Source organism: Strigops habroptila, chromosome 1 (genome assembly GCF_004027225.2).
Source record: "Strigops habroptila isolate Jane chromosome 1, bStrHab1.2.pri, whole genome shotgun sequence".
NCBI classification, from domain to species: Eukaryota; Metazoa; Chordata; class Aves; order Psittaciformes; family Psittacidae; genus Strigops; species Strigops habroptila.
The window spans coordinates 68,110,718-68,132,044 of record NC_044277.2 but is presented as its reverse complement, the minus strand read 5'-3'; the positions used below and the strand labels follow the sequence as shown (position 1 = coordinate 68,132,044).

At 39.5% G+C, this 21,327-nt stretch overlaps 1 protein-coding gene across 5 annotated transcripts in view; it reads left to right on the top strand.

Annotated features, from left to right (window-relative positions):
* FHOD3 (formin homology 2 domain containing 3) overlaps positions 1-21,327 on the top strand; it is a 373,735-nt gene that overhangs the window by 269,960 nt on the left and 82,448 nt on the right. For 4 of the 5 annotated variants that reach the window (XM_030499299.2, XM_030499287.2, XM_030499280.2 and 1 more), the window contains exon 11: positions 12,043-12,168. In XM_030499299.2, coding sequence (XP_030355159.1) covers positions 12,043-12,168 — 126 coding nt within the window. Of the gene's footprint in view, positions 1-5,806; positions 5,909-8,195; positions 8,574-12,042; positions 12,169-21,327 lie in introns of all 5 variants that reach the window. The other variant, XM_030499318.2, reaches the window with a different exon arrangement.

The window sequence follows — 21,327 nt, the reverse complement described above, 5'->3', positions numbered from 1 at the left end:
AAGTGTACCAAAGCATTTGTTTGCTTTACAAGGACTTAGGAATTTGGCTATGAATTGTGCTGTCTAACCTATGAAAGTAGAAATTCACTCATAGATTGAGGACAATGGCAAGCAATTGAAAAAGAAAACAAAATTACATCCACTGTGACTTGTAAAGATCTCTCCTTGATGGAACATCTTTCTTTTTCTGTTTGTTCACCTGTGAGAGGTTCAGGGAAGCAGCTTTCAAAGTGTTGTGAGAGAGGTAACACAGGTCAGAGGTTTGAACGGGGGGGGGATACAAAATCTTGAAAAAAAAATTGTGAGATAAACAGTAGTATTTAACTTAAAATAATACTGTGGAATGGCTAATGGTGGTCTTACTTCACCGAATGTGGCCTGTAGTCCTCCTAGTCAGGAGCTGCTCCGCTGAAAGGCAGTGAAACTGTAGCTGAAAGTAATATAAAGAAGCTAAACTGGAAAGCACTTGACTTAATTACATAAAGAAAGGGAGAGAGAAAATTCCTCATCAGTAATTAACAGCACATAAGGTGATTTTCAGAGAGTATAATGGCCAATAGCTTTACAATTCCCCAGTCCTTTCATCTCTGAGTCACTGCATAACTCCTAGGACCCTTTTTTCACTCAAGTGTTCACATTTCTTGGCAATTTCTATATAAGTCTTTGGATGGTCGCAAAAGCCTCAGAAGTACACTTAGGGCCTTGTCTAATAACCTGCAAAATTAAAAAGGAAATATTTAGTAAGACTTTAGTAAAGGTTAAATAAGCCCTATACAAATTGGCATCATACTAAAAGGGAGACACTTTAATGTGCTGTTATCTCATGAGTTAACTTTAATGTGCATTGTGTGTGCAGATCAAAACATTGGTAGCCTAATTATGACTAGACAATCACTTTTTTATTGTTCTATATTCAAACATTAGTGGTCAAATTCTTCCTGAATTAAAATGATTTAAAGCCTATCTTACACTTTAAAAATTTCCTTTGATACCAAGCAGACCAGAATGGGTTTCTGTGCTCAGGCTTTTTTTCTGGCTTTGGGGGGTTTTTGTTGCTTCAGTGCAGCCTTTGATTTTTCTATTGGCTGTACCTTTGGGTTTTTTTATTGTGGGTTTGTTCGGGGTTTTGTTTGGTTTTTTTTTTTGAGGGGGAGGCAGTGAGAAATTTGCTTCTGGGCTGCGAAATAGAAGAAAGCAAGACAGAGTTTTTTCAAGCTGTCTTCAAAACTCTGAGGAGGGAAGAGGTTGGGGAGAGCCTGGAGAGGACAGACTGCACAACATTATTCAGCTCTAGGGATCAGTAAGATGGAGAGCATTTTTTTGAGCTCTGGGTTCCTGTCGAGTGAGAGTTGCTGTCTTCAGAGCACTGCCTTAGTTTTAAAATCATCTAGCTGTGCCTAGGTTAGGTGTCTGCTAGGTATAATGCCATCATTATATGGATTAGGGATTTTGCCCCTGCCTTCTGCTAAACCTGTGGATAAGTCTCTTGATTACCATTTCCTTTCGTCAATCTGTGTTTGTGTCTCTGCAACTTAAGAGTAGCACACTTGATTCCTGCTTGTGAACTTCCCCCTCTCTTCTGATCTGCATCTGATCCGCTTTCTGGAGAGAGTCCAGGTGCCTGAAACTGTGAGTTTAGCTGCTGAAAGATTTTCCAAGCATTGAGCATCTCCTCTAAGCACACACTTATTTCCATTGTGCAAGCTTCCCTTGACCAAATTGGTTCCCCCAGGTTGGGGAGTGTGCCTGCCTCTGTGCACCAGTCACCTCTGCAGCCAGCACACGTGGAGCCAACTCCCGCCTTTTCCAACCAATTGCCATGTACCTGCTGTCCTCCTGGGGTTAATATTAGCAGAGGAAGAGAGCTTTCCAATCAAACCTTCTTCTAAGCTTCTGATCTAGAAGTCAAGGAGATTTGAGGAAAGAGTCCTCAGCCTGACAGAAGAATGAGCTTGCTGGAATCTCTAAAATGAATCCGTCACTTAAGGTATGGCAATGAACGCACAGAGCCATTTCACTGTTCCTAGGCATGCAAAAGTATCAGTTAATTTCCAGCCTCTCATAAGAAAGCTGTCAGGTGATTATAGAGGTCGTTTTTTGGGGTCGGGGTAAATAAACTAAATTTCATTACTTTTTCCATCTCAAATATCAGCAGCTGGCTCTTGTCAAGCAAGCAGGCGCTGCTGTCTACTGTCAGCAGCCTTGGAAGTGCCAGTCCACCAAGCCAGTCGCTCTACTAGCTGTGTAACACAATGCTTGGTGTACTCCATGAGCTCTTAGCAGATGGGGGGCGGGAGGTGATTTGCATATGCTCACTTCTTAGATCCCACCCAGTTAATTCAGTTTTATTTGTTATTGTCCACAGTTCAGATATATGTGCAAAAAACAGCAAGAGATTAACTTGCAACAAAATATTCAGCTTGGAAACAGTGCCCATTCTGGTCATGTCAATGTCTGATTATAAACTGTAGAAGCAAGTCTGCCACACAGGGTTTTTCTGCACATGCATAGTTCTTTTGAAATAGAATATTCTCAAATAATGTACAAATTAAGGGGCTGTTACTCTTGATCTGCTCCTTTAGAGGACAGCAAGTCATAACATCTGAGAAGCAGGCTCTTCACTTTTTGCTTCCTGAGATGAAATTGCAGATAAACATCACAGCAGACTGAAGTATTTCCTTCATGTGACATTATTAATAGTTCACAACCCATCATGAAGAAGGACAGGAGGTAAACATTCCATTCAGCTCCACGTAGGTCAAATCACCTCCTGGTCCAAGTTCTGTTTCTCATAGGCCAAGGGTGTCTCTACCTATAGGCTGAAACCAAAACCTTACAGGTCCCAGACTGGTCTTTAGGTGATAATGAGTTTCAGTCCACTAACTGCCTTAAAGATTAAAATGTCAGCACATGGATGAATTGGACAGCTTACCAGAAAGAAGCAGGTATGTAAAAAGCTAAGGTCCTTTAAACATATGCTAGTGCAAGCATATGCATATGCTTTAAGCAATGCCTTAAAGATTAAAATGCCAGCACATGGATGAATTGGACAGCTTACCAGAAAGAAGCAGGTATGTAAAAAGCTAAGGTCCTTTAAACATATGCTAGTGCAAGCATATGCATATGCTTTAAGCAAATGCTACTGCTTATGGAAAATATGTCATTGATAGCTCTGGAAGTTGATATATCACAGTTCCATTTCCTGTTTTGTTTTTCTACTGTTAACCTGTGCTTATATGGATATTTCTCTTGTACTTCTTAAAAGCTGCTTGGTTTTCAGGACTTTTTGCAGACAACTAGTCCTTGCAGGGTAAGGTGCAGTAAATTTTTTTGTGAGGCACTGGTCTGTATCCCAATTTTGTGAAGCCTATTGTATGTAGATTTAATTTAGGGTGTTTTCATATTGATAATTAAGGTAATTGTATGAGAATCTTGTTTTTCCCAATAATGGATTAGAACAATACTTTGCACAGCAATAAACCCCCAGAAGGCTGTATTTGAATTGATTACTGCACACCTGTAGTATTAGATATATGGTTCACTTGACAGTTGTACACTTTCTACACAGAAGCTCAGCGTTTTCAAAAATGGATGCCTAAAATTAGAATAGTAAGTCCCTGTTCAGTTCCAAGCTTCAGCTGGCTCTAGGGAAATAGACTGTAAAGTAAAAGTAAATTCAGGCCTTCAGACACCAATTAAAGATCCTAATCTGAAAAACACTGATTACAAAAACTCTGAATGGTAGGGAAAGGAACAGGTTTCACTGCTGGTATATGAAAGACTTGATATCAAGACTTGAGACCATAGGTTCATGCAAGATGTAAGAATGGGATGGCAAAATCTGAAGGATAATATCCAGGACAGGTTGCTCACCTGGCAACTGTGAGTTTAGGGACCTGATGGTCCTGTGTTGTGAAGCAGTCCTTAAATGTGAGCTAATCCCTTCAGTTCTGGATGCTTTTATCTTTTGAGTTTCTCTTTCTGTTCAGTGCAATTATAACGTGGTGGTTCCCAGTTCAATCGGTATTGTATAAACTCCTGACCTTACTACCATGCACTTGAGTGAACAAATAAAATTTCAAAGAACCCTTCCAAATTTATGAGATTCGCCATATCAGATGAGTATTTTACTTAGAATTTTGGGCATTTTGAGCTAGTTGAGGACAGTGAGGAATTTGACGTGATCAATCTGGAAACCTGGTGGGAGCTTAAGACACAGTAATAACAGGGCCGCTCTTGTTCCTGTAAGTAATAGCCGTGCTATTATAGGATGTCATCATTATAGGATGCATTGTGCTCTTATCAGAGAACCATGATCTCACAGAGCTTCATGAGTTATTTCCCCAATGTAATTGCTGTAAGACTGGCAGATGCAGACATTTGCCTTTCACAGGAAAGAATAACAAAGATAGTCTTGAGCTGCTTACTTGTAAGGAGAAGGGATGATATGAATGCTCTCCGGTCAGCTCCATTTTTTCTTATATGTATATGTGTGGAAGTTGAGAGGTGTCTCTGTAGAGGAGGTATATGTTTGTGGAGAGGACAGGGAGATGGAGAGATTCTAACTGAGATAGGTGTGCCACTGTGGTGCCTTAGGAATGGTTGAAAGGGTTTACCTTGTAGATGTTCACCAGAGTGTTGGAAAAGTTCCAGGTGCTGCCATTTTCCTGATTATTCCATAACTAACTCCATACAAATGCAACAAATTTTGGGTCGACCCTTTACATCGTGAGTTCATGATCTCATTGATCAATATTCATTACTCTTATGACACAGAAACTAATTCTAAATGAAAAAAAAAAATGCACAGAGGATCCCTTCAGAATTAAAGAAAACCAGCTTTCAGGAAAAGCAAGGAATATGAGTGTCTTACAAACTTTAATAATGTTTGTATGTTTTATTTTTTGCCTGGAGCATAACCTAATGGTATACATTGTTAAATCAAGCGGAGAACTGGATCAACTGCAAATGCAAAATAAATCCAAAGAGAGAATATTCTCTAAATATTCCATGAGCCTGTTTGAGGAGGAGAAAGCATAAACGAGAGGAGGCAGACAATATAGCCTTTTTTGGTTTGGTTAATAGAGTTTTCTTTTTCACTTGTGTGGTTTGTAGGTTATGGAGGCTTTATGCGTGACTTAAAATTCTCCTCTGCCAGAATTACTGCTGAACCAAAGCCTGCTTTGACCATACTAACTATTCTTTACTGAAATAATTCATGTACTGGCATCGATAACTTAAATATTGCTATTTGCAAATAGTCCTGAATTGATTTGGTGTCTCTGTAATTTCTAACCTAATGGTTCACTCTGTTCTGTTTTCCAATTGAGCTATTGGTTGCTTAACAGGAATGTTTTATTTGTGTTAATTTAGAAAGTGTAATGGCCAGTGCCAGCTATCCCATGCTAGCACAGCGTGTGCTGTCCTTTAAGCCAAATAGACATAGCTTAATGGCTAACGAGTTGGTAATGTCATGAATATTTCCATTAATGTCTCTGCAGGTAGGGCAGCAGCAAATGGAAAGCCAAGCTCAAGAAAAAACGATGGCATCTTTGGGGTTTTAAAAACTCATAGTAAAGAATGTAAATAGGGGAAAGGATAAAATTTTTCTATTGGTAGCTACCGTTGCGCCAACACATACTTAGCAGGAGGTTTTAGGTGGCTTTTTGTCTAACAAAGGGGGGGCCATGCTTTCCTTCCATTTCTAACTTCATTGCATTTCCTTTTCTGGGGACTCATGTTGTTTTCTCTTCCACCTTCTCTCTTTCCATCCCACTGCTTGCTTCTTTGCTTGGTCTGACCTCAGAGAGGAGGAAGAGTATGAAGAGGAGGAAGAAGAACAGCCAGTCACAGAGCCCAATACTGAGGATGAGGGGGAGGAAGAGGCCTGTAGGCAGGTCAAAGCCAGGTACCAGGATTCAGCATTGTCCCTCCACGTTTTCCTTGGGCTCTGGCATGAACTCACCAGCACAGTGTGCAGCAGCATCTGCCTTTCACTCACATTCCTATATCACCTGTTAAAGCCCACCCCGCAAGGAAATCTTCCTGCAATTTAAAGCTTGGTTGGTGTGTGTATTAATGGAAATGTTTAATTATATAGGCTCCATGCACTAAGAACTGTCTGCAGTCACTCCCTTTGTACACAATGAGAAATGCTCACAAAAGAATCTTCTGAGCATGGATTAAGTTTATCTTTTCAGTGAAGTCAATGGTGAAACATTGTAGCTCTTTGCTGAGGTTGCTGGTTGGTTTCTTAGGTTTGAGTCCCTGTTTTCAAGATACCACCTTATTAACAGTTCCTGTCACTATGAAGAAGAGTGACATTTTTTGAATGCTGCCTATGATTTCTATCGATTTTGTTCATGTTTTAATAGGAAATAACTACTTTGTGGGAAAGATAATAGATACATATATATAATTTTGTACATACGTGCCCATTTGTGTATATATGGATATAAAAAAACCACCTATCAAAAACATATTCTAATGTAAAATTTTCCACTTATTTCAGAGGTATATATGGATTTGGCATCTGGCAACTTTATCCTAATAAATTGGAAGAAAGAAAATATGTTCTTTCTTCCAGACAGCCATTTGATTTAGGTTAAATTGTTTGGCTCTGTAACTCAGCAAATGAAATTGGATTTTTTTGTTTTAAATAAACCACATTCATGCAGACGCTGTACGGCATGGAGGGGAGAAAGGAAACTGTTTAATGTGCAAATTCCAAAGAAAATACTGTACTGTTGTTATTAGTGTCTTCCAGTCTGCAAATCTTGCCAGTGGCTGCCTGAAATTTTGAAATTAAGTGATAATTTCCTCAAAACCAGTTCTTAACAGTCAAAGCTAAGACAGACGTTATTAGTAAATCACATGAATATACTAAAATACTGTTAAAAAAAATAACTGAGGAAGAGCTGCATAAGGGTGTGATGTTCTTTTAGGTCATTTGTCTTTTAAAAGAATAGTCACTTTGAGATACGTAGGTGATATTCCCATGGCTTTTCTAAATACTCCTTTCACTATCACCATAAAATAACAAAAATGATCTGCACCCTGGTTGTTTGTGTTAGATGCTGTCAGGACTGGCAGGACTAACCTGGCTTCAGTGACTCCTGTCATGAACAGTTGTGCAATACCGGAAGGTTTCCAGATTGCCCATGGTGCTTCTGTTCTGAGAACGGTTACCTGGTATATACCTGATAAATAACTTCATAATATCCTAATGTATATAACATGTATTATGTTTTTGTTGCATATGCTGTGCCAAACCCACAGTCCTCAGATAAGGGCCATGCCTTGCATGCCTGTAGGTGGATTGCAGAGGTGAGAATGAAATCAGCCACCTGCGAGTGGTCCAGCCCACAGCCCATGCACAGCATTTATGCTGGAGATACTAGTGAAAAGAGATATCGCAGACTGCAGATCCCATGGCTTTTCACATGCCGTGCTGCTTCTGTCACTCACCAACATCTGCCTTCACTAGAGTAAAGCAGATGTGTTTTCTGTTGCACTTGATGCAGCTCTTCAAGTCACTATCTAACACCAACATGGGATGCTGACACTCAGAGAAATTAGTGCCTTCATACCTAGACAAATGATCTGGTAAGGCATTGCTTTTGAAATAATCCTAAATCTTAATTTTGCCAGAACAGTGCTGATTGAGTATTTTTTTATTTTCATCTTTGGTGGATGAGCATTTTAGTAAAAAGATCAGCTCACCAGGGAGGATGATAATCAGATATCTGGCCTTCAAGAGGCAGTCATGCAGATTGTATCTTGAAGCATCTATACTCTGTGGACCGTGTTATCCAGTGTGTTGAAACTGCTTTGAACTGCTCTTACAGTGCTTACAACCTAACTTGAAATACTTGAAAATTGTTCAGAAAATGGTTGTGAAAAGCTTCTTGAAAATTAATTCTGAAGCCTGCGGGTTAAATCCCTTCCTTCTCTTTAAGCTGAATTGCTTCCATTCGTCAGTATTTCCAACTCCAAGAAGAATCCCACTAGGATACAAAGATGCGAGTTCTCTTTATTTATAAAGAGCTGATGATTGTCTAAATTTCGGAAGCTTTTGTTTCTCTGACTCTCCTTGGCTTTAGGATTTTTCCTCCAAGTGGTACTATCTATTGATCTCTCTTTTCCCCATTTTTCTCTCCCTCCCTTCCCTTTCTCACAATGTTTTCCTCCTGCAGTGGGGTCCCAGGTGCACGGGAGGCTGTGAATGAAAACCTTTCACGGTGTTCTGATTCTTCAGCCATGTCCAGTGCCATTTCTCCAGCTGAGAGGCCTCTCTCCTGCTCTAGAGCAAAGAGCTCTTCTAGCAGCTCCTCTTCTGTGCCTGACTCATCTGTCTCTCATCATAATTCTGTCCTTTCATCACCACCTTCACCTGCAGCAGCATTGCTAAGTTCTTCCCAAAATTCATCAGCATCCATTACTCCAAAGGCATCTCCAACGGTGGAGAAATTACCTTATGTACCACATACTCCTTTTCACCTCTTCTCATACGACTTTGAAGAGTCTCCAGCATCTGTGAAAGAAAAGGAAGCAGAAGTGATGAGGGAAAACAGGTAGATTTTATACAGCTGACATTAATTTTTAGATAAATGAGTAACACCTTTCAAGAGTTTTATAGTGGTAATAATGCACTCTGTGTTGTATTATTTTCAGAACATACTGTATTAGTTTTAGTCCTGTAAGCCTGTATTTTGACTTGATTGATATTCTCCCTTTGCCTTTGTTGCCTTCATTTCATCTTACTCCTCTTCAAGGTCTACAGTTAATAAGTATCCCAGCTTCCTCTGTACAGCAGTAGATAAATAACCTGTGATTTGGGACATCACAGAAATGAGCACCATTTTGCTCTCATTTACAACAATGTAATTTGTGGGCATGATTTCATGAAAATTAATGGAACTCTTCTGGTATAAAACCAAGAGAGATCAGATCAGCACTTGGAATTCAGGGGTGAAATCCTGGCTTCAAAGACTGAACTGCCAGATCCCGAATTTGTTGTTAGATTAGAGTGCATATCCCTGTCATGTGCAATTTCAACTCATGCTTGTAATAAAAGAAGTAGGTTAAACCCTTTAAAGAGAATATATCTCTCAGAATAGTCATTTTTCCCTCCACAACCTATGCTCAGTACAGCTGTTCCTCATGCATTTCTCGTAGTTTTTAATTTTAATTTTTAATTTCCCTATCCTACCCATTTAAAAACAAGGATAAATTGTTTTGTCTCTATTTGTTTTCAAGTAAACCAAATTGACAACAGGTATCACTAAAAACAATGCTAGAGAATAACCTTGAAAAGAGTTTGATGATTTTCAGCTGTCTTTCCCAATGGTCAGTGCTCTTTGAATTACGTGCTGAAAATGTACGCGTCTATTGTGAGTGTATTTATTTCTCCCTTTCTCCAGCAGTCCTTCTGAATTTCTGCATGTGAACAAATATTTTGATTCCTTCGATCCTTTTAATTTTCAATCTTTCTCTTCAAATAGGTGGGTGTTTTCTGGTTTTTTTTCATTTTGCCAGAAAGCCTGTAAATCCAAGTAGATATTGGCAAGGGACTTAGTTCGCATATCTTTCCTTACCTGCAGCTTGAATGCTGGGTTTCCTCTAAGTTTACATTTTCATGCATTAATGCAATTTTCCCTTAGGCCAGTACACTCATTTATTGCTCTCATTGCTGCTTTATACTTTTTAAAGTAGATTTCTAAATGCCTCCTGTTCCTGCAATACCTCCTGTTCCTGCAATATTTAGTATTTCTGCAGTGATTTTTTTTCCTCTGCCCATGCTTGTGCTTCCAGTTACCACATAGGATCAAGGGCATGGTGTGGGGGAGGATCGTGCTGGGTTTATCTGGAGAAAAAGGAGGGCAAAGCTTGCACTATTTGGGCAGTAATGCTTTCATAAAAGAGGTAAATATCTGGAGTTTCTTCAGAGTGAAGTCTCCTGGGAAAAGGCCATTGCATCTGCATTAGTATGTGAGACAAGAAGGGAAAGTGGAAGTGATAGCCACTACCAGAGGAAGGTTGGAAAGTTAAACATTGTGTACAGGACACTGACTTACCTGGTGTGGTTATTTTGCCTTGCTACTCTTCCAGCATTTGCCTCCCTCTAAATTTGATATATAAAGATGCTGTGTCCAGGCCAGTCCCTCTGAATTTTATTTTGTTAATACTTGTAGGTCTGAGCCCGTAGGAGGTGTGTTCTCTCCATTTTAATGAGAGTTATCTTTGGACTAATTGAAATCAGTCTGAAAAAGGATTCTGCACTGTTTCAGCTTTTTCATGGGGAAGAGGAGAAGAAAAGCAAATGTAATGGTTGATAAGAAGGTTTCCTTTCAGTTGATTGAAATGGAAATGGAGGTTTCTGTTAGAGTCAGGAACATACCAAATGAGCTCAGAGTTGTTGTCAGAACAGCAGAGTTTTCTCATTGCGCACTCGGTACAGGCACAGCCAGGACAGAGAAGACCCGTGTCAGGCCTGTGCTACCAGAGAAGCCCCATACTGTCCATCTACACAGCCTTCCACTGGGCCACTAGACAGTGGGGCTTGTAGGGCAGGAATGCCAGGAAGGCAATTATTTCCTGCAAAATTCCTTTTGTAGCTCAGAAATGTGCATGTTAGCATTTTTTTCCAAAACTGTTCTGTTCCTGGGCAGTCAACATGGTGTGTCAAAAACAGATGGTGGTGGTAGGGTGTTTTCTAAAACCTAAACCAGGAATTGTTGCCGAAGGCAGCATGTTCTCTAAAGCGTGATCCCTTCCATTATAAAAACCCGTAACTGAAATCTACTCTGATTTTAACATGGGCCTTGGCAGGCAGCAGTGCTGTTGTACCCTAAGGAATGAAGCTTGAAACTTTGAATGAAATTTTGCATGGCTAGATGAGTGTGCTAAATGGAGCTGAAGGAAACTAACCAGCTTTTTCAAAGAAATTTGCTGGCTGAAATTACTGAGTGCTGATGTGTATGAGAAAAGAAGCAGCAGACAGAAGGTACGATGAAGGAGGGTATATTATATCTTACGAATTATAATAAGGAAGATTATGTTGCCCCTTTTCCTGAAGTGAATTTTGTCATTTGGATGAGTTGGCCTTGTGGAGTGCTTACCTACAGAGCATCATACGCTGTCCATATGGAAAGTAGTATCGTCTGTGAATAAAAAAATTAACATTTTCCCAAATCAGGAATCTCTCTTGACTTGCTTCTAAGTATGATTGTTAAAAGGCACAACAAGGCAACACAACTGCCTTTTCTATTCAGTATGGGAGCCAGGATGAAAACATTGATACAGCAGACTCCTGGGAGGTGGTCGTTCCAGGAGTTGTGGAAACAATTTCTCTTTGATCAGCAAACTCACACTAAAGTCAAGAAGGCTTGGGTGGGGTTTTTTTAATGGAGGGAATGGCTTCCAGACATATGCCTTTTTAACCATGGTGGTAATTTTTTACAGATATTGTAAGAAATGGCACATAAGCTATGAAATATTGGGGAAGGGGAAAGAAAATACTGCCTGCTTTAATTGAAAAGAATGTGGATGCTTTCCATTTATAATGCAAACATTCTCAAACAATGGGTGTCCGTGTTCAGATCATGTCCAGGGAATACTGCTGCTTTCCTTAATTTCACTAGGTGTGAATACTGCTGACTTGGACTGGTTTGATCTTTTTTCTAATAGCTGGGTATCAACTCCCAAAACAGCTAATAATTTTGAGTAACTGAGTAGTGATTTAATTATTCCTGTTCTGAGTTGTCACTTGGGAGGACAATTATAATCTCTCTTTCTATGCCCATATATATAGCTCACTGTCTGAATCAGGTATGTCCATGACATGGTTGATATTAAAATAAAATAGTTTTCATATTTTGAAGCTGGGATTAGAGCAATATTTCCAGAAGGTGAAGGTTTAAGAAATTCTGGGGTATGGGATCACCACCACCTCCTAACAAGAGGATTTACTGTTGCATACCTGCTTGCTGATGGATTCTTTCTGTCTCTCCCTTTCTCCTACTTTCTGTCCCATTTCTTCAGATACAATAGCTATGGCAGCAGCTCTTACTCTTCTCCACGGCCTTACTCTGGTGTGAGTGCCCCTGCAACACCCACTTCTCGTTATGGGACAACTCTTTCACCGCCTCAAGAGACCAAATCCGACAGGTTTGTAAATTAATCAGTGTTTTGACACCAGTTCCTTTATATACAGGAGAGAAGTGTAAGCTGTTCTGAATGGTTACTGGAAATACCTTCTAGCCAGATCTTTTCTAACATTGGAAAGAAAATGGACAAAAATCTAGACATGTTCATTTGCCACTCAAGCCTTTCTCTGATTTGGTGTTAAAGGCTGCATGTATTTCTGCCCCACTTCTGCTTCTTCCACTTGAATGGATAAAACAGAGTTGCTTCACATGTACACTGTTCTAAGTGCTAAAAGGTGAATAAAAGCACATTTTCTTTCTTTCCATTAAAAAAAAAAATATAAATTCAGACAAATCTATTTTCACTTCTATCATCTTAACTATAAAATCTTAGAAATGTGCTTAGCTTAGAATTTCCTAGGCCATGATTTTGTCCTTCCTTGAAAATACATGATATATCTAATTGCGTTTCGTCAAGGGCAAAATTTTTCTTGCTGTCGGTAAAGCAAACTCATAGTAACCCACCAGTTATCAGCTCACTTGGGGAAAAACAAAACAAAACAAACAACAAAGCACAAAAAAACCACACCAAAAGGGGGGGGAGGGAGGGGAAGGGTCACACAACATCAGCAACAAAAAAGTGTATTTTGAAGAATCAAAATACTCTTGAATTATGTAAGGTACTGGGAATAAAAGATAGGAAAATGTTATGGATACATGAAAGAAATTCTTCTTTGCAAGAGATTTGGACCACTAGAAATGAACTCAGCATTACAACTTGAAAGTAAATGGTGGCTTCAAAGGATGTCATGCTGAGTTTAAGGAGGAAAAGTAGAAGTTTTTAGTTAAGTAATTTAATATAATAATTTAATTAAATCATTTCCAATTAGGCCAGATGGGCTTTGGATTGTTTGTTGCTGACTTGGCCTCTAATTCATAAAAATTCCATCTCCCACCCTTTATTTGGACTGAAGGCTTTTCAGGATCTTTCGTATTCCAGTTAATTTTTATTCTTTTTCTTTTTTTATATTATTTCTACATGTTTATAGAATATACATCTATATACGCTTTTGTATGTATGTATATATGTTTGCACCTACCTAATGCCTCATATCCTTTCCAGTCTACTACTCAGAATGGTTCAAGTTAGGTTCTTCCAGCATGCATGTATTTCTAGCCATGAGTTATTGATTTAATCCCTTTTTTTCAAGTGAGTAATTACATTAAGTTTATCTTTGGATAAAGGCATTGTTTTTCATTTGCTCATCTTCCTAGAGTAACTTGCCCCGATTTGTCTTTCCTTATCTGAGTTACATTATTGCATAGTGAAACTATAATAAAAAACTCATTTCACCCCCTTTTACCTCATCAAAATAGATGCAAGATAAGCAAGAATTAAAAATATCCTGCTGCTTTTGAAGTTTTAGGTTTCCAAGCCCCTGTTGTCTTAGGCTTCTGATTGCTGCTACAGCAGAGAAACCCCAAAGTGGTCAAACACTGAGATGGCTAAAGGTCATTGGGCCTGTCCTGCAAGAGGTTGATCTTGCTGGCCCTGCTACAGTAAAGGAAGCAAGCTTTCATTGCAGCGTGTGCATTAAGTGCGTTCCTGGTTTGGAGCCAAAATGCTTTGGCCTCACAGGATGAAGCTGAGCTGTAAAATTCACAGATTCATGGAGAGTCAGGCCAGAAGGGAGCTCTGTAATCATCTGTTGTGACCTGTAATGGGTCTCACAGAAGCTAAATGAAAGAGCCCTGTACCTTCACTTGTTTTCAAGTGGCAGTGCATGACTTCTCCCAGAAAACATTCCTGTGTTCATCATCATTGCTCTGAAAATATTTCGTATTTTGAGGCCCGTTTGTCTAGCAGCATCTTCAAGCCATTACATCTAGTCCTGCTTTACTCCATGAAGCTGGATAGAGCTCTGCCTTTAGCTGTGAGATCTCTCTTACATGTTTAAGTGGCCAAACACAGTGCTCTGAGTTGAATCTTTGTCCTTCCTTCAGGTTATGCTTACTGCTTTCCACCTCACATGATTAGAAATCTCTGCACTCTTGTTTAAATGTGCAGCTTGCCATTCATGATAGTTGTGAACTCACCAGGATTTCTGAAGTTTTGTATTTGAGGGGTGTTACAGCCCAATGCTTTTTGTACATTAGTCTCTGAGTAGCATGAAAAATGTGTGTACTCCACAGGCATGTTGCCTGCAGAATAGATGCAGTTCTGGAAAGTTAATAAAGTTTACAGGTTCAGATGCCCTTTTGCATCAAGTCTTGGTCTTGTTGTTTTTGAGTACACTGCCATTGCAGTTGTATAGTTCAGCAGGCTGTAATGGAGTGACTGCTTTGAAGGGCAGAAGCCTGCTTTTATTTCATTGTCCTGAAAGACATGCATTGCAGAAATGCTACGCAGAGATCAACGGATAGAATTTGCTCATTGGAGTAGGCTGTGTAGTGCATGACGCAATGCTTGGCGCTAATTAGTAAGTGGAAAGTATTGTGGAAGTTTTCACAGTCTTTTATCAATGGTGTTTGCCTTAGATTATGTAAACATTATTTCCTACCTCCTCATGGTAAAAATTTACATGGATTCAAATACAAAAAGTAGTTAAAAGCAGGGAGGAAGGCACTTGATAAGAAGCAGATGCATATAAATGGTTAGCTCCAAGGTGAGTTTTCTGGTTTCAGTAAACTATTACAGTTATCTGAAGCCTCTACAGAAAGATTCCTGTCTTTTATCATGCAGGGAAGAGCTTCAGATGCAGTTCCTGGTACTGTTTATCTGACCTTCGAGAATGAGGAGGAAGGAAGAAGCATCATTTAGAGCAGTGCCCAGCAAAATGATTCATGCTCCACTCAGTTACCCTGACAGGCCTTTCAAACCCTTGGCTGCATTTTGCTTATGTAAACAAGAGCTACAACTTAGGTGGAAAGAAGCAGTGTGGTTGACATTTTAACATTCATACTTTTAAAACCCTCTTTGGCTAAGTTCAGTAGGGAATCCAGAAGCAGTATAATGGAGTACAAAACTAACTCGATTTTATTCTTTGAAATCCACATAATGTATATATTTCTGATTGTACAGCAGAAGAAAAGGCTTACTTGACTGTTTCTTGGTTTCTAAATTCAGCTTCAGCCTTTTGCCAACTTCTTGCAGTACTGTTGTGTTCCCTCATTTCTTTGGGTCCCCTGTGGAGAGGCATGTTTCTGAAGTGCATATTGCAGCCATAGGAATCCTGCTGAAGGAGGGCAAATTGCAGGGCCCGTTCTGTTCAGCCCTTCATTGGGAGAGAAAAAAAGGGATATTGGTTCTCTCGCACGTCTCTGCTTGTGAAAGCTGTTCCTAATGCATAAGAAGTATAACCCAGTCCTCCTGTTTTCAACTGCTAAAGACTGCTTTGCTCCATAAACACACTGCTCACACTCTTCATGACTTAAATCATCAATTAACTCTCTCCCCAGTTCCTAAAGGAGAAATAAAAATTCTATCTCAATTTCTTAACCTCATAAATTTTGGTAACAAAGAGGAAGAGCAAGACATGGCTGGAGCACAGCAGGGAAAAGGCATTTTTCTGTACCTCCAAGTTGTTGCCTTGCCTATGGATAGAAGGTATTTTAAGACTCTTCTATATTTTCATGGCTTGTGCTCAGACGTAGATTATTTCTGTTTAGCCAAAGACTGCCTTCTCAGACTCTGAATCTAAGATGGTCACTCAAATTGAAAGCTGCAGCCTGGAGCTGTCTGTAGCTGGACAGCAAACTCATTACTTGCAAAGCTTCACACCCTCTCATAGTGTGTTTTTGGTGGTGAAGTGTATGCGTTGGTGGTCATGGCCATAGTTAGAGTAGACCCTGAAGGAGTCTATCTTCTAAGGCAAGAGCTCCTGAATTCAGCACCAGCTTTAATCCATCCTGTTGCCAGAAATAAAATCCTAGTGGTGTTTGCCAAGGTAGGTTTCTTCAGATGCATTTGCCAGGAGACAGTTCCCACTGGGCTTGATAGCCTAACATTAGTGCACTTAGCCTTCGTAGAAAAAGCCGTCTTCTCAGGGAACTGTGTTGCCAAGGGAGCACGAGTTCATGGTCCCCATTCTTTTAGTCTAGCTGTTAAATCAAATACCAGGAAATTCAGCTTGCAAAGCTCCACTTCTGGGTCCTTATGGCCTGTCACTGTGAATTTAGTGTCCACCACTGGCTGGTCCCTCTGGGGTCTCATACCAGAGACAGTGGCCATTTTTTCTTGTGGTGAATGCCAAGCACGCCTTACACTCTGAATGACATAATGAGGAAGGAATAGCTTAGTAGTTGATAATGGTGGCCCAGGGCAAAAGCTTCAACTTTGCTGCTGAGATATTTAGAGGAGAAGCAACCTTAGGAATTACTTGATGATATACATTTTGGGAAGCAGTGCTGACTTACACTGGCTTATTTGCTTGTTGAACTACTGTGCAAGCAGTTTTCTTGATTGCAGCTTTGTAGGCTTCATCATAGGACATGTTTAAATAGAAAGCTTAATCAGGTTATGGTTTCTGACTGCAATGTGTTGCTGGCTGAACATGCAGTGTGCAGTGCTGATGCTCAGGGAACACGTACCTCAGCCTGGTTCTACAGGAGGGCTCTGCAAGCTAGTTCCAGGCAAGTTGTCACTCATATGAGAAGAGAAGCCATAGGTTGGAAAAAGACAGGAACACAATGCAAAACCTGTTCACATAAAGCTGTGCATGTAGGGCATTGCCCTGGCATTGCCCTGGCTCTGCACAGCTCTGCCCTGCTTTAGCTTTATTTTTTGTAGCCTCTCAATCCAGTCTAACGTTTATCAGTCTTCTCTTGGTCATTCTCAAGTTTCTTTCCCAAAGGAAGCATTAGTCAGTAGTTTTATCTCTCAATTTTGTGTTTATTTTTGAGAGAAGTTTTGTAAAGATTCTTCAAGTAATGTTTAGTCTGTTTGCAAAATCTTATATCAACATGCTTTTGAATTTGCCATGTCATGTAGGGAGACATAACACGCAGAGAGTTTCTTTAACTGTGAAAAGCAATATGGCTCTTGGCAGCTTTACCTCCTCTTTTGTCTCTTTCTAAGTTGGAAAGTGGATTTATTTTGTTAAAGCCAAGAGACATTTAGAGTTACTTAAGGCCGGAGTAAGAGCTGCTGACTGTTGTTCCTTCTCTGTAGCATTCCCATGACTGCTGGGGCAGGAGCACTTTGGAAAAATGGATAATTAGTGCTTCCTTATTAAGGTTATTAATGATTCTGACCCTTGCTATATTAAAGAAAATCCTGAATATTAACCTTATGACCTAAAGGGATTTCCTCTCATAAGTCATGTTAATTTTTTTTTTTAGCTCCTAAAAATATTCGTTTGTATTTTGTATTCTTGCTATAGATATCCATTTCCATTTAGCAGATTTTGAAAATTCAAGGGGGGAAAACACAGCCATAAAAGAAGAGTATTTCAGAGTCAACATGAATGAAGAAAATTTGAATTTGATAATTACAATTTTGCTGAACAGAGTGGCTTAGAATAAGATGAAATGTTTTCTTCAATTTCAACGAGATTAGAGTAGTTCAGGTTCCATATTCCATGTCACAATATATAGTCTGTGATGGGTATGTTGTCGGGAAACTGCAAATACTTGCAAAAAAGTGCAACATATCTTGTGTCTCCCTGATCTTGTGCTTTTAATAATGATTACTAATTCACTGCTGTGTTAAATGCATTAGGTGAGGTTAGCTGAAGTTTTATTCAGAAGTGTGTTGGCCTACAATCATTGTTTTGGCTTCACCCCAGGTCCTAATGCCATGGTGTGGAGCTATATTCACAAATCCCAGAATTAGACGTGTTCTTCTCGTGTGTTTTCTTTCTGGAATAAGAGTGTAATAACATAGTTGTTTGGCATTTGCTGGTTTTAACAGCAGGCAGAAGAAAGCTTTTCTTAATATTTTCGTATTAACAGTCCATTGTTAATAGCTTTGTGTTCTCTGCAAGGCTAAAAATAGTAGTCAGAGTAAGTATCCTTCTGGATTGTATTTGTGGAATTGAGCAAATGGTTGATATTACCAGCTGGTAACATATGACACCAGCATTAAAATGCTAGCATATATTAGCTGTAACCCCATCTTGTGAGTGATCACTCTACTATGTTTTCATTGAGTATTCACATACTCTTTTCTGTTAAAATCTCTTACCGCCTTTGATTCAATGTCAGATTATTTTTATTTTTTTTTTTTTTAATCCTTTTCAAAATGCAGCCTGTGGCAGTAAGACGTAAATATTGCTGAGGCCTGAAAGTACTGTCACTTTTAACAGCATCAAAGCATGAAAATTACCTGAAGCTCAGGCCAGGCCTTCCCACCAGCTGATTTAGCCAGTTCCACTGCCATTTGCAATTCAAGTATGAGTTCAGCCAAAGGGAATGTTTAAGCATTATTGCCAGGGGAATAAAAAGATAAAAAATCAGATTTTGCAGACAAACCAAACATAGACAAATCCCTTTTCAAATTGTTTAGAGTATTTGAGGAATACCTCTTACCACTTGCTTTTCCTTTTGGCTGTTTTATGGGTTTGTACGCACTGAAAGTAACACCTGTTTCCTCCAGATTTAGTTTATACACGAGTAGAAAATAAAGGATAGAGTTTGCTAGATACTAAAATCTGCTCATTTACATCTGCAGTTCACGTTATAAGAGTATTGATGCACCCAAATACCAGTTGAGTTAGTGTGTGATAGTAACAGTGAAGCTGTGAGTTTATGAGGTTTCACAAAGCAAACAGTCTCAGCATTTGGTGTGAAGTGTGAGCTTCACCAAGGGGAGATGTGTCCGGTCGTGTGGGCTGGACACTGCAGGGTCTAACCACTAAGCAAGCACTAACTCAGCAATGTAAGTGCTGTTTCTGTGCTTGTCCTTTTCTAAATGTGACTGAAAACCCAAACCCTGACTGTTTGTGTTTTAAGAAGTCAGTGCCACACAAGGAACTCAGCTGGCCATATTCCTGTCTGTTTAATTATGACTGGTTTCAACAGAACCTTCTTGCAGCTTTGACTGTTAGTTTTGACCATTTCGTGCAATAAACTGTTGTATGCAATTTGGCGGTCCAGAACTGACTGTGTTTGGGCAAAGTGATTGAATCAGGTATGCATGTGCATGCTGTACGGTAGCTTGTTTCATAAAGCAGTGATTATGGTTTCATAAAGCAACCAGTGGGAAATACCAAATTTTGGCTAGTTATTATTGGTTTGATTAGTTCCCAAGAGGTGGCAAACTAATATGGCACATGGATATGCATTTTTAGTTTCTTAGACATTTGCTTGTTTGCTGGCTATATGGCTATGGAACTTATATTTAGATTGTGAGGCTGCTGTTCATACATCTGCAAATTTTAGCTAAGTGAGCAATGCCAGACAAACTATGCTAGGTCACACCTCCAAACAAGGTGTTTTGGCATGTGGAGACATTATTATACCGTAATAATGTAAGGTAAGGTTAGAATCCTATCTGCAGGATCGAGCTGCACATCTCCGAATGATTCCCCTGTAATCCCTTGGATAAGAATGTGTATTTACTGTGGAACTCCAGAAAGCTTAGCCAGAGCTGAAGGTTTCCAACCAGCTAGATGCTGTTCAGAGCTAAAGTCACTCTTTTGGTCTCTTAGCATCACCCCATCCTTCCCCTTAGTTTTCCTTTAGGTTTCATTAAGTCATAACTTCTTTTGACTCCAAATGGAGCTTGCAGACTTCAGACAAGCTGGTTGGAATGGGATAGGATGAGGATAGGAAGCTAAATATGCAGAACAGGTATGAGCACAGACTTGATAGGGACCCTCTTTCTGCCATCTCTTTTAGTTAATTCTCAAGAGCCTTCATGTGGAGGCACTACCTAGTTTTCCCCTTCCAAGAGCAATTTCTGATGATATGTCCAACCTTATCGCCGTGGGTTTTCATGCTGCCACAGGGACAGAGTTCTAACTTTTGAATCTTAGTACAGTGGTGCTACTGTTTCTGCCAAGAGCTGTCTCTTGCAACATGCACTAAAGGGTCAAAAGTTAAAATAAATGTAAAATATGTTCAAGGGGGAATTCACCACACATACTTGACTGTCGGGGCTTGAGGATTTTTTTTTTTTTTCCTTGCTTTTCTTAGTGCTGAGACGTATTAGAGATTTTTATGGGTTTGAGTGTGATCCAGCGTTGATACTGTAGCTCTGGAGGAGTGCCAGCAGAGAGGCTTACAGAATATCAAGTTTTATACCATCTTATGTAATGTTTATGCGGGTGGGATATGACATATTGAAATTCAATTTATTGAAATTATTGAAATTATATTCATACTGCCTTACTACCAGTGGGGCTGAAATAGGTATGTTTTGTGGCATTCCTGCTTGCACAGACATGAACACTCAGGGAAGATAGGTTTGCATTAATGTTTTTGTCTTCTCCAGCACTTATTTTCACTGGTGAACTGGTGCCATTACGCTAAGTGCCTACATTGTGCAGTCATGGGCATGTAAATAAATGATGGAAAAGGTCTGAGTTCTTAAAAATAACAAAAATTTATGCAGGTTTGTATTGCTGGTTTGGGAACCGTCCTTTAGACTGGGTTTAGTTTCTTTTCAGAAAAGGCAATATTTCTCTTATTAATCCTTTCATTGCAAAAGTCATGTTACAACAATGCACAGAAACCACTCTGCATGAGTTATGTCTTTTTGATTTTATCAGTCTAATTCAATCAGTGTGGATACATTTACATCTGTGTAAAGCTACCCGGTACAGTGCAGATTTTTCCTGTCGAAGAGACAGAAAGAAAGACTGTTTACTCTGTTTACTCTGAGGTCACTTGGTTGCCATGTGAGAGCTTGGTGGTACAATACCACCATGTTGGTGGAAAAAGAGAAGCCAGTCTCCTAGCCAAAGAAGTACTTGCAGTAAAAAGTCAAGCCCAAACTGTAAGTGAATATAAATGTAGCTTTTCAAAAGTGTATTTGCTACTTGAAGCTATTTAATCTCAAAGAAAAAAATAATTTACATATTTGAGAAGCCTTTACTGTAAAGGCTGCCATTTCTGGCCAAAATAAAGTTCCACTTGTTTGACTGGGCATTTACTTATCTTCTCTCATGCATCTTAACAGCCTCCTGAACAGCAGCTAGAAGTTTGATATGCATTGCTGGTGGGAACATTGAGCCTTCTT